General features: G+C 45.0%; 1 protein-coding gene across 1 annotated transcript in view; it reads right to left on the minus strand.

Annotated features, from left to right (window-relative positions):
- trim110 (tripartite motif containing 110) overlaps positions 1-11,741 on the minus strand; it is a gene marked incomplete at both ends in the record, with an annotated part of 12,543 nt that extends 802 nt beyond the window's left edge. The window contains 6 exons of the mRNA XM_079530180.1: positions 1,566-1,837; positions 7,721-7,866; positions 8,176-8,198; positions 9,389-9,622; positions 10,551-10,646; positions 11,241-11,741. Coding sequence (XP_079386306.1) covers positions 1,566-1,837; positions 7,721-7,866; positions 8,176-8,198; positions 9,389-9,622; positions 10,551-10,646; positions 11,241-11,741 — 1,272 coding nt within the window. The remainder of the gene's footprint in view (positions 1-1,565; positions 1,838-7,720; positions 7,867-8,175; positions 8,199-9,388; positions 9,623-10,550; positions 10,647-11,240) is intronic.

Here is an 11,741-nt window from a genome sequence, read left to right on the forward strand (position 1 = left end):
CATTTTCACGATTTAAAAAAAAATAGCAGATCTACAAGCTTATAGCGCGGCACTCTGTGCCGCGCTATAAGCTTGTAGATCTGCTATTTTTCAACAGCTAAAGCATGCTTAAAACACCAAAAGGGGTTCCCGCCCAAAATGGGTACATCGTTTGCCAGCCAAGCCAAAATGCTGCCTCAAAAAATCCCTGAGGATTATTGAAGACCCCACCCATCCCCACAAAAGACTATTTTCACCCAACAAGTCAAAAAGGGTGAAGATCCTCCCAGCACGCACAAGCAGGCTGAGGAACAGTTTGTTCTTTCTTTCATTGTCAGGATGCTAAATGCAAAGTGACTATGAATATGCAATAACCTTCAGTAATCTGCACTATGCACTTTGAGTGCACTGCAATATGCACTTTTTGACAGATTGCCCTGTGTTTTTATTGTTCAGTGTTTTTAGGTTTTTTTACCATGTTTTCATGTCATTTTTGAGGGTCCTATATACAAGTTTAATGTTTGTTTGTTTGTTTTAAAAACGTAATTGACAATGAAGGGAAAATGTATGTCATTTTGTCCCTAACACAAACATTAAATGCCATTAACAATACAAATAATGTAATGTTTGTTTTACACCACCATTACATCACCTAATCATAGCAAGTTAGAGTTAGACTTTAATTTATTAGCGCCCCTCACTTAACACGGGGGTGATTTTTATTATATTGGCGCTTCCGAGCGTAAAATGTATGTACCTGACCATGCAACTAAGTGACAATAAAGTGAATCTGAATCGTTTAAGACAAGTCTATGGACTTTAATGTTTGTCGAGGGCGCAAAATAACAATGTAAGACGGCATGTGGCCGAAATAAACACACAAGTGTGTTTTTTTAGCCAGGTACAACCTGGCTATAGAGCGTCACAGTCCCGCCCCGAGAGAGACCCAGAAAATAATTCCCCGTTCATCTTCCTAATAGACTTTTCAAAAAGTATTTATTTAAAGACGTTTACGCTGCGGACAAAGCCAACGCGAGTTGTGACAAATCATGACAATAAACACAATGTTTTGGGCCGAACAAATAATTAGAAAGAAGAAAAAACAATAGAATGCGGAAGTGCTCATTCTATCTCAATAGGATAGTTCCAGCCATAGGAGCAATGTTTGGAACTATAGCCCATAGGCACCCGCTTTGCGGCGAGATCAAAGCTTGTCGCTACTCTCCTACTCTACACTCTGGTGAGGACCTAGTGGACACTTTTTCATAATTGGCTGCCTCCAGCGCCTCTAAGCCAATGGGAGATAAAACCCATAGTCTGAACGCGGCTCACCGCTCCTGCAGAGAACAAATTTCACTGCGGTAACATGTGTGACAAATAGTACGACTTTAAATTTTGACGTGAAGCCGTTTCCTCTAAGCCAATTGGAGATAAAACCCATAGTGAGCTTTCTGCACCTGGCAGTTATGATGTGAGTCATTCTTGTTTGTTGTTTTGTTTGTATTATCCATGTGCACCACCCCAACAAATTCCTGGACAGCTACTGTGTGACTTTAGGTGACTATAGATTCAAATGAACATAATACCTTGTTGTTCCCAAAGGCGTTGCCCTCTTTCCCCTTGCGGCCAATGCTTCTGTAGCAGACGGTGATATCCCAGAATCCCTCTGCCACCAGCTCCCAGTAGTGGGTCCCACACGAGAAGGTCTGAGCCGTGACGACTTGAGGCCAGTGGTCGAAGCGGTCCGGGTGATCAGGGCACGACTGGCGGGTCTTAACCCGCGTGGCCGAACGCAGGTCACCTGAGATGTTCAGCAGAGGATGGGCTGTGTTTGTGTCCAGAGACAACGGACTACTCACTGTATCACAGGGGGAAAAACAGGAGACTCGTAAATAAAAACTACAAGACTACAAGAAATGCTGGACAGAAAGAAGCCATCCAAACTAATTGACAGGGTCAACAAGGATGGTTTATTTTCAAGACCTCGCTCTCACTTTTTTCTTTTTCTTTTTTCAATGTATTTTTATTGAGGCTCTGAGATTTCACAACTGTTCAATCACAATTCAATGTATATAGAACCACACATTTTTCTTTTTTCAACAAGAACCACAATACGGACTTTACAATGCACAGACAAAAAACAAACGAAAAAAAAAAAAGAAATGACAAAAAAAGTACACCACAGTCTTGACATGATTACATTACAGGTCACCAGAGTCTTTGTTATTCACTACCATTCAATAAGGTACATTGAAGCACAGTCTAGAAGGGTCCACTGTCTCACTTTTCTCTAAAGTCCTTTTGGGTCAGAGCCACAGAGGGAGAATAAAGTCCTTTTGGGTCAGAGCCACAGAGGGAGAATAAAGTCCTTTTGGGTCAGAGCCACAGAGGGAGAATAAAGTCCTTTTGGGTCAGAGCCACAGAGGGAGAATAAAGTCCTTTTGGGTCAGAGCCACAGAGGGAGAATAAAGTCCTTTTGGGTCAGAGCCACAGAGGGAGAATAAAGTCCTTTTGGGTCAGAGCCACAGAGGGAGAATTATTCTTTTGGGTCAGAGCCACAGAGGGAGAATTATTCTTTTGGGTCAGAGCCACAGAGGGAGAATTATTCTTATTCTTTTGGGTCAGAGCCACAGAGGGAGAATTATTCTTTTGGGTCAGAGCCACAGAGGGAGAATTATTCTTTTGGGTCAGAGCCACAGTGGGAGAATTATTCTTTTGGGTCGGAGCCACAGAGGGAGAATTATTCTTTTGGGTCAGAGCCACAGAGGGAGAATTATTCTTTTGGGTCAGAGCCACAGAGGGAGAATCATTCTTTTGGGTCAGAGCCACAGAGGGAGAATAAAGTCCTTTTGGGTCAGAGCCACAGAGGGAGCATTATTCTTTTGGGTCAGAGCCACAGAGGGAGAATAAAGTCCTTTTGGGTCAGAGCCACAGAGGGAGAATACAGTCCTTTTGGGTCAGAGCCACAGAGGGAGAATAAAGTCCTTTTGGGTCAGAGCCACAGAGGGAGAATTATTCAGTCCTTTTGGGTCAGAGCCACAGAGGGAGCATTATTCTTTTGGGTCAGAGCCACAGAGGGAGAATAAAGTCCTTTTGGGTCAGAGCCACAGAGGGAGCATTATTCTTTTGGGTCAGAGCCACAGAGGGAGAATTATTCAGTCCTTTTGGGTCAGAGCCACAGAGGGAGAATAAAGTCCTTTTGGGTCAGAGCCACAGAGGGAGAATAAAGTCCTTTTGGGTCAGAGCCACAGAGGGAGAATAAAGTCCTTTTGGGTCAGAGCCACAGAGGGAGCATTATTCTTTTGGGTCAGAGCCACAGAGGGAGAATAAAGTCCTTTTGGGTCAGAGCCACAGAGGGAGAATACAGTCATTTTGGGTCAGAGCCACAGAGGGAGAATAAAGTCCTTTTGGGTCAGAGCCACAGAGGGAGAATAAAGTCCTTTTGGGTCAGAGCCACAGAGGGAGAATAAAGTCCTTTTGGGTCAGAGCCACAGAGGGAGAATCATTCTTTTGGGTCAGAGCCACAGAGGGAGAATTATTCAGTCCTTTTGGGTCAGAGCCACAGAGGGAGAATAAAGTCCTTTTGGGTCAGAGCCACAGAGGGAGAATAAAGTCCTTTTGGGTCAGAGCCACAGAGGGAGAATACAGTCCTTTTGGGTCAGAGCCACAGAGGGAGAATACAGTCCTTTTGGGTCAGAGCCACAGTGGGAGAATAAAGTCCTTTTGGGTCAGAGCCACAGAGGGAGAATCATTCTTTTGGGTCAGAGCCACAGAGGGAGAATCATTCTTTTGGGTCAGAGCCACAGAGGGAGAATTATTCAGTCCTTTTGGGTCAGAGCCACAGAGGGAGAATAAAGTCCTTTTGGGTCAGAGCCACAGAGGGAGAATAAAGTCCTTTTGGGTCAGAGCCACAGAGGGAGAATAAAGTCCTTTTGGGTCAGAGCCACAGAGGGAGAATAAAGTCCTTTTGGGTCAGAGCCACAGAGGGAGCATTATTCTTTTGGGTCAGAGCCACAGAGGGAGAATAAAGTCCTTTTGGGTCAGAGCCACAGAGGGAGAATACAGTCATTTTGGGTCAGAGCCACAGAGGGAGAATAAAGTCCTTTTGGGTCAGAGCCACAGAGGGAGAATAAAGTCCTTTTGGGTCAGAGCCACAGAGGGAGAATAAAGTCCTTTTGGGTCAGAGCCACAGAGGGAGAATCATTCTTTTGGGTCAGAGCCACAGAGGGAGAATTATTCAGTCCTTTTGGGTCAGAGCCACAGAGGGAGAATAAAGTCCTTTTGGGTCAGAGCCACAGAGGGAGAATAAAGTCCTTTTGGGTCAGAGCCACAGAGGGAGAATAAAGTCCTTTTGGGTCAGAGCCACAGAGGGAGAATAAAGTCCTTTTGGGTCAGAGCCACAGAGGGAGAATCATTCTTTTGGGTCAGAGCCACAGAGGGAGAATTATTCAGTCCTTTTGGGTCAGAGCCACAGAGGGAGAATAAAGTCCTTTTGGGTCAGAGCCACAGAGGGAGAATAAAGTCCTTTTGGGTCAGAGCCACAGAGGGAGAATACAGTCCTTTTGGGTCAGAGCCACAGAGGGAGAATACAGTCCTTTTGGGTCAGAGCCACAGTGGGAGAATCATTCTTTTGGGTCAGAGCCACAGAGGGAGAATCATTCTTTTGGGTCAGAGCCACAGAGGGAGAATCATTCTTTTGGGTCAGAGCCACAGAGGGAGAATTATTCTTTTGGGTCAGAGCCACAGAGGGAGAATTATTCTTTTGGGTCAGAGCCACAGAGGGAGAATTATTCAGTCCTTTTGGGTCAGAGCCACAAAGTCCTTTTGGGTCAGAGCCACAGAGGGAGAATCATTCAGTCCTTTTGGGTCAGAGCCACAGAGGGAGAATAAAGTCCTTTTGGGTCAGAGCCACAGAGGGAGAATACAGTCCTTTTGGGTCAGAGCCACAGAGGGAGAATACAGTCCTTTTGGGTCAGAGCCACAGAGGGAGAATACAGTCCTTTGGGGTCAGAGCCACAGAGGGAGAATAAAGTCCTTTTGGGTCAGAGCCACAGAGGGAGAATAAAGTCCTTTTGGGTCAGAGCCACAGAGGGAGAATAAAGTCCTTTTGGGTCAGAGCCACAGAGGGAGAATACAGTCCTTTTGGGTCAGAGCCACAGAGGGAGAATACAGTCCTTTTGGGTCAGAGCCACAGAGGGAGAATACAGTCCTTTTGGGTCAGAGCCACAGAGGGAGAATACAGTCCTTTTGGGTCAGAGCCACAGAGGGAGAATACAGTCCTTTTGGGTCAGAGCCACAGAGGGAGAATAAAGTCCTTTTGGGTCAGAGCCACAGAGGGTGAATAAAGTCCTTTTGGGTCAGAGCCACAGAGGGAGAATAAAGTCCTTTTGGGTCAGAGCCACAGAGGGAGAATACAGTCCTTTTGGGTCAGAGCCACAGAGGGAGAATACAGTCCTTTTGGGTCAGAGCCACAGAGGGAGAATACAGTCCTTTTGGGTCAGAGCCACAGAGTCCTTTTGGGTCAGAGCCACAGAGTCCTTTTGGGTCAGAGCCACAGAGGGAGAATAAAGTCCTTTTGGGTCAGAGCCACAGAGGGAGAATAAAGTCCTTTTGGGTCAGAGCCACAGAGGGAGAATAAAGTCCTTTTGGGTCAGAGCCACAGAGGGAGAATAAAGTCCTTTTGGGTCAGAGCCACAGAGGGAGAATAAAGTCCTTTTGGGTCAGAGCCACAGAGGGAGAATAAAGTCCTTTTGGGTCAGAGCCACAGAGGGAGAATAAAGTCCTTTTGGGTCAGAGCCACAGAGGGAGAATTATTCAGTCCTTTTGGGTCAGAGCCACAGAGGGAGAATAAAGTCCTTTTGGGTCAGAGCCACAGAGGGAGAATAAAGTCCTTTTGGGTCAGAGCCACAGAGGGAGAATACAGTCCTTTTGGGTCAGAGCCACAGAGGGAGAATAAAGTCCTTTTGGGTCAGAGCCACAGAGGGAGAATAAAGTCCTTTTGGGTCAGAGCCACAGAGGGAGAATACAGTCCTTTTGGGTCAGAGCCACAGAGGGAGAATAAAGTCCTTTTGGGTCAGAGCCACAGAGGGAGAATACAGTCCTTTTGGGTCAGAGCCACAGAGGGAGAATAAAGTCCTTTTGGGTCAGAGCCACAGAGGGAGAATACAGTCCTTTTGGGTCAGAGCCACAGAGGGAGAATACAGTCCTTTTGGGTCAGAGCCACAGAGGGAGAATTATTCTATGAAAAATAGCCAGCTTTGGCCTGTCTAACAGATTGCATGGCCATCTTTGTAATTTGCCTAAATGCCAGTAAGGCTGCAGGGGATCTAGATTCTAAAGAGTCACACCTTACACCATGGCAGTATTTTGTTGTTGTTGTTGAAAGAGCCCTGCCAGCTATAAATAGTTAAATTCCAAAGCGTATTATAATTATTAAAACAGAATAAATGGATTGGATTTAGTTTTTTTATATTCAGCTATTAGTGTATGTTCTTCGTCATACACAAACATTTAATTCCCATTGACAATGAATGGAGAATTTTACATCAGTGTTTTTTTAGTTTTTTTTATCCATTTTCAGCAACGCCCTGCACATAGACACACACACGCGCACACATATTAAAACCTAGGAGCTGACCACAGTCTCATACTGTTGGCCACTAAGCAGCTCCAGGGGGAGCAGTTGGGGGTTCAGTGCCTTGCTCAGGGGCACTTCAGCTGTGTTGGGTGAGTGATGACAATCACTTCCCCACCCAGATTTTTCCTGCCCATCTGGGGAATCGAACCGGCAACCTTTCGGTAACAAGGGCTCTCCTCTAACCCTTAGGCCACCGCTGCCCCTAAAAGTGTCTGAGAAAATAGGCATAGTGGCACTCCAAAACAAGAGATGCAAGACTGGCTCGATCAGATGCAGTTTCTCATGTTTATTTGTATTGAGAAGGCTGATGCGTTTCGGCAGTAGCCTTCTTCAGAGCAGACTAAAAAAGCTGAGCACCCACTGCCTTAAAGGGCAGTTTCCAGAGGAAGCACACCTGTTTTTGAGTTTTCTTTCTCCAAATAGGCGTAGGGCTCCATCTTGCGCCACCCTTATCCCTTATCCCTAAACGTATTTGCCATTTTTTTACTATTTTGAAAAACATTTTAAAATAGTTCAACTAGCCGATCTACATCGAGACATTGTGAGCTTGTAGATCGGCTATTTGAACTATTTTAAAAGGTTTTTTAAAATAGTAAAAAATCACACCCGTGTGAACTGAGTGGTGTAAGGTCTTATATAGACTGATCAGCTGTGGTCTGACGTAATGTCTGACGTAATGAAATCACACCCGTGTGAACTGGGTGACCATAGCAACCATGCTCATTTTTTGGTACGAACAGACACGTAAACTAACAAAGCCAGTTGTAGGAGTGGTTTACACCACTCAAAAATTAGTTTAGGGATAAGGGTTAAGGGGTGGCGCAAGATATAGCCCATAGTGTCTATTTTATGCCATGATGATGTAGGATGATAAGAGCACCCCTCACTTCACACAGGTGTGATTTTTTTATTTGTAAACAATAATTGATGAATAATTAAATTGATTGAAGTAAAAACCTCATAATTTATAATAATAATAATCATTATTAAGTATTATTATTTTCTTTATTCTTTTAACAAAAGACTATCATTAATAATAATTAATAATACATAGATCACACACATATTACATACAGTAACCTGGCTCGGTCACTAGTCACTCACAGAGTTCTCTCTTGAGTTCGCTGAGGCAGCGCAAGGTCTGCGTGATGAACTCCCGGTACTTGTTCTCCATGTCTTCCAGGATGACCTTCCTGTCCAAGGCATGGGGATCAGGGATGAATAGAGGGTTGTTCAGATCGGCAAGTAATCTACAAGAGGACACAAGGAAGGACAAGGACGAACTGAATGACATAGAAAACAGAGGTATGGTAAGGTAACAAACAAGGTTACCTTACAATTACCTTACAATTGTTCCTTTTGAATGGCTGCAATGTGTGCTTCACTCTCACACACATGCACACGCACGCACACACACATACACAGACATGCGTGTGCGCGCGCGCACACACACACACACACACACACACACACACACACACACACACACACACACACACACACACACACACACACACACACACACACACACACACACACACACACACACACACACTTACTTTGTGTCATCTGATTGAAAGGCCTACAGAGGGCAGAGGAAGTTGATGATGTGACAAGCAGGACATGATAAATAGATATTGAACTGTAACACAACAATGATAATAGTCTATATATATGTATATATATATATATCCTAATCCTGCATAGATGGATAGGAAATTCATCCATTTAAAGACTTAAAGCTTCAGTTTGGTTTGTAAAGCACACTCATCTCTAAATAAACAGTAAATAAACAGTACAACATGTTTACAAGCTAGCGGGTCATTTTAATCACTCCAAATCTCCAAAGGATTTTTTCTTCACAGCTTTTTTTTTGAATTTTCATCAAGAAGTCTCGCCCTCACAGTTTCGCTGCATAATCTCACAAGCATTTTCTTTTGTCACATACTGCGGTACTGCATAATAGCCATCTGTTGTACGAGCAATAAAATACCAGACCAGGGACAAACACTGTACAATATTTTCTGTATTTATGTATGCACATGTTATATTAGTGTGTGTTTTTCAGGTTACCAGATGGGAAGGGCTTGCCACAAAAGCTTAAGGTTTAAAGTAAACTATCACAGCAAAGAATTATAATATACTCACTTACTCCCCCGATGCTCTACTACAGTGGTTCCCAAAGTGGGGTCCGGGGACCCCCAGGGGTCCTTGAGGGAGTTCCAGGGGGTCCCCAGCTAAATGATAGTTTGGAACCAAATGGACCCTTATGGGTCCGTAACTCTGAGAGTGTACAAATGGAACCAAATGGACCCTAACAGGTCCATTTGGTTCCATTTGTACACTCTCAGAGTTAAATTAACATTGATTTTACAATATAAATTGGAGCCCCAGAGATATAAATGCCATTACATGGGGGGTTCGTAGGGTCCTTGAAATTAAACTGGTTGAGAATCACTGCTAGAGCAGAGAAAAATCTTCTCTTATGGGGGTCCCTGTCATGTATTTTCAAATGGGGGGTCCACGGGCTAATTAGTGTCAATTTGGGGGTCCTTGACATGAAAAGGTTTGGGAACCACTGCTCTACTAGGTCCACTAGTATTTCCCTCTACACCAAATCACTTCGCCAAAAAATGCTGAGCTACAACCTCACAACATGTTGCGTTTCGATGCACTGTATGTAGATCAGCTACTTTAGCTGAATGTCCGCCCCCATAATAGAAACACCTCAATACCATTCATTTGTTTGACAAAATCCATGCATCCAGTTACCCAGATGAGCAGGAAAGGGTCTGTCTCTCCCAGGAGCGAGGCCAGGTAATGCTGGATGCTTTGCGTCTGGGTCAGATCTTCCCTGACCCTACTGCAGTCCTGATGCACACGCTCCATGGCCTGATGGCGCTCTCGCGTGGTGCTCTCGTCCAGGGCAGCCACCAGCCTCTCCACATGGAGCTTGAGATCAGAGCCCAGCCGCTTCACCTGAGCATCGCCTTCCTCAGACGAGTCCTGCAGTGGATGACATTACATGGCGTTAACGCTGGTGACTTATGGCCCGGACCGCTAATCTGGCCTAGCGGTCCGGGCACCAAGGCTCCAATGTAGCCTGACAGCGGGTCGCAGGTTAGAGTCACTCCCCATCTTTTTTTTAAACAAAATTCTAAAAAATAAAAGAACTTATGATCTGTGCTATACGGAACGAAGCAATCCAACACAACTACATCTTCAGCGAAGAGATTTTGGTGACAGCAGATAATATAGAGCGCTGGAGAACTGTGAGAATGACTGGCTTAGCGTTTGGAATTAGTACAGAGGCATGCAGAAACGAAAAAAGAAAAAGAAAAAAAAAGTGATATTTGAATTAAGTGAAATCACTGAATATACCTTTAACATACTATTGCACTTCTCTATAGCACTCCAAACATTACACACATTACACTTAATATTGCACTTACAATTAAAGTGCCAATGTGCTGTGCAATGCTGTGCAAATAATTTATAATTTGAAATAATATTTCAATCAGCTTATTATTTAAGTGCAAAAATGGGAAATAACAGAGGACCTCTCTGTTACAAGGACACTGGCGTAAGTACAAGGTTGGGAACCCCTTTTGGTGTTTTAACTAAGCATTATATTATACTTTAGCTATTGAAAAATAGCAGATCTACAAGCCACCGAGTGGCGCGCTACGATTTTTTTTTAATCGTGAAAATGTGGCACAAATCTTTGAATATATATTCTTTCAGAAGACTTTTTATTTATTTCGACGTCAGGCCTAAATGGGTTAAGTAGTTAAACATTTCATGTGATGAAATGTTATGTGATGATGGATTTGTATGCAGCATACAAGCCAAACTCTACACAGGGTTTCTTTATTTAGCATTATGTAAGGCAGTTGTATAGACTAGGGCAACAGGTCTCTCTCTCTCTACTCACCGCCATGGTGCAAGCAATGTTCTGATGCTCTGTGAGTATCTGCTCTCCTTCTCTCAGCTTCTCCTCTGTTTTCTGGAGGAGGCTTTGGAGAATAACCTGTGGAAAGACACGCGCATGTCGACGCACATAAACAGGCGCCATCCATACGTATCTGTGCAAACATTTTGTGTCTGATTGTTGTTTGCCAGTATCTCGCATGAACATTGCACATCTACAATACAGCCTCTCAATCTCAATGCGTCACGTTTTGACACATTGTGAGCTTGTAGATCTACTATTTTTGGTGCAAGGGGTAGGGTTAGTAGGATTGGCAGTTTCATCTATTCTATTGTGACTAGTGTTTCTATGTGTGCCCGGAAGCATTATGTTTTTTGGTGTCTTTCAACATTGTGAATGCAAATATCTCAAGAATCAGAAGAATGCCTTAACCCATTTTGGGCGGGAACCCCTTTTGGTGTTAGCATTATGTTATGCTTTAGCTATTGAAAAATAGCAGATCTACAAGCTCATAGCGCGCCACCGAGTGGCGCGCTACGAGCTTGTAGATCTGCTATTTTTGAAAAATCGAAGAACGACTGACATAGAAACATAGCTTTTTCAGAAAACTGTCAGGATGTAGAAGACATTTTTAGAATCTGATCTCAGGTCAAAATGGGTGTTCTACTACTACTGTATGTGTTTTGGGCTGACCTTCAGGTCATCTTCCACCTGTTTCAGTGCTTTCACTGAGTGCTGAGCGTGGCCTCCCTCCAGCAGACAGTCCCCGCACGCGTACACCCGCTCGTCGGCACAGTAGTAGCGGAACATCTCGGCGTGCGTCGGGCACCTCCTCCGAGAGAGGTCCCCCAACGGATCCACCAGCGGGTGACTCCTGAACGCCGGCCTCTCCAGGTGGGGTCGCAGGTGTTCCGCGCACAGCGACACCTCGCATCTCAGGCACGACTTGACGGCCGGCGCAGGCGGCTGCTCCCCCGGGCAGCAGTCGCACGGCACCGTGCCGCCTTCCTCTTGGCACTGGGTGCAGGCGAACTGACCTTTAGCCTCCTCGCTGCCCTCGTCGCCGCGGCTGCCCCAGGCCTCCCGGATGCAGGTGGGGCAGAAGCTGTGGCCGCAGGGCAGAGGGTGCGAGTGGCCGAAGGTGTCTCGACACGCAGAGCAGGTCAGCTCCTCCTCCAGTGAGGAGGACGCCAT

The sequence above is a fragment of the Electrona antarctica genome (genome assembly GCF_951216825.1).
Source record: "Electrona antarctica genome assembly, chromosome: 1".
Lineage (NCBI taxonomy): Eukaryota > Metazoa > Chordata > Actinopteri > Myctophiformes > Myctophidae > Electrona > Electrona antarctica.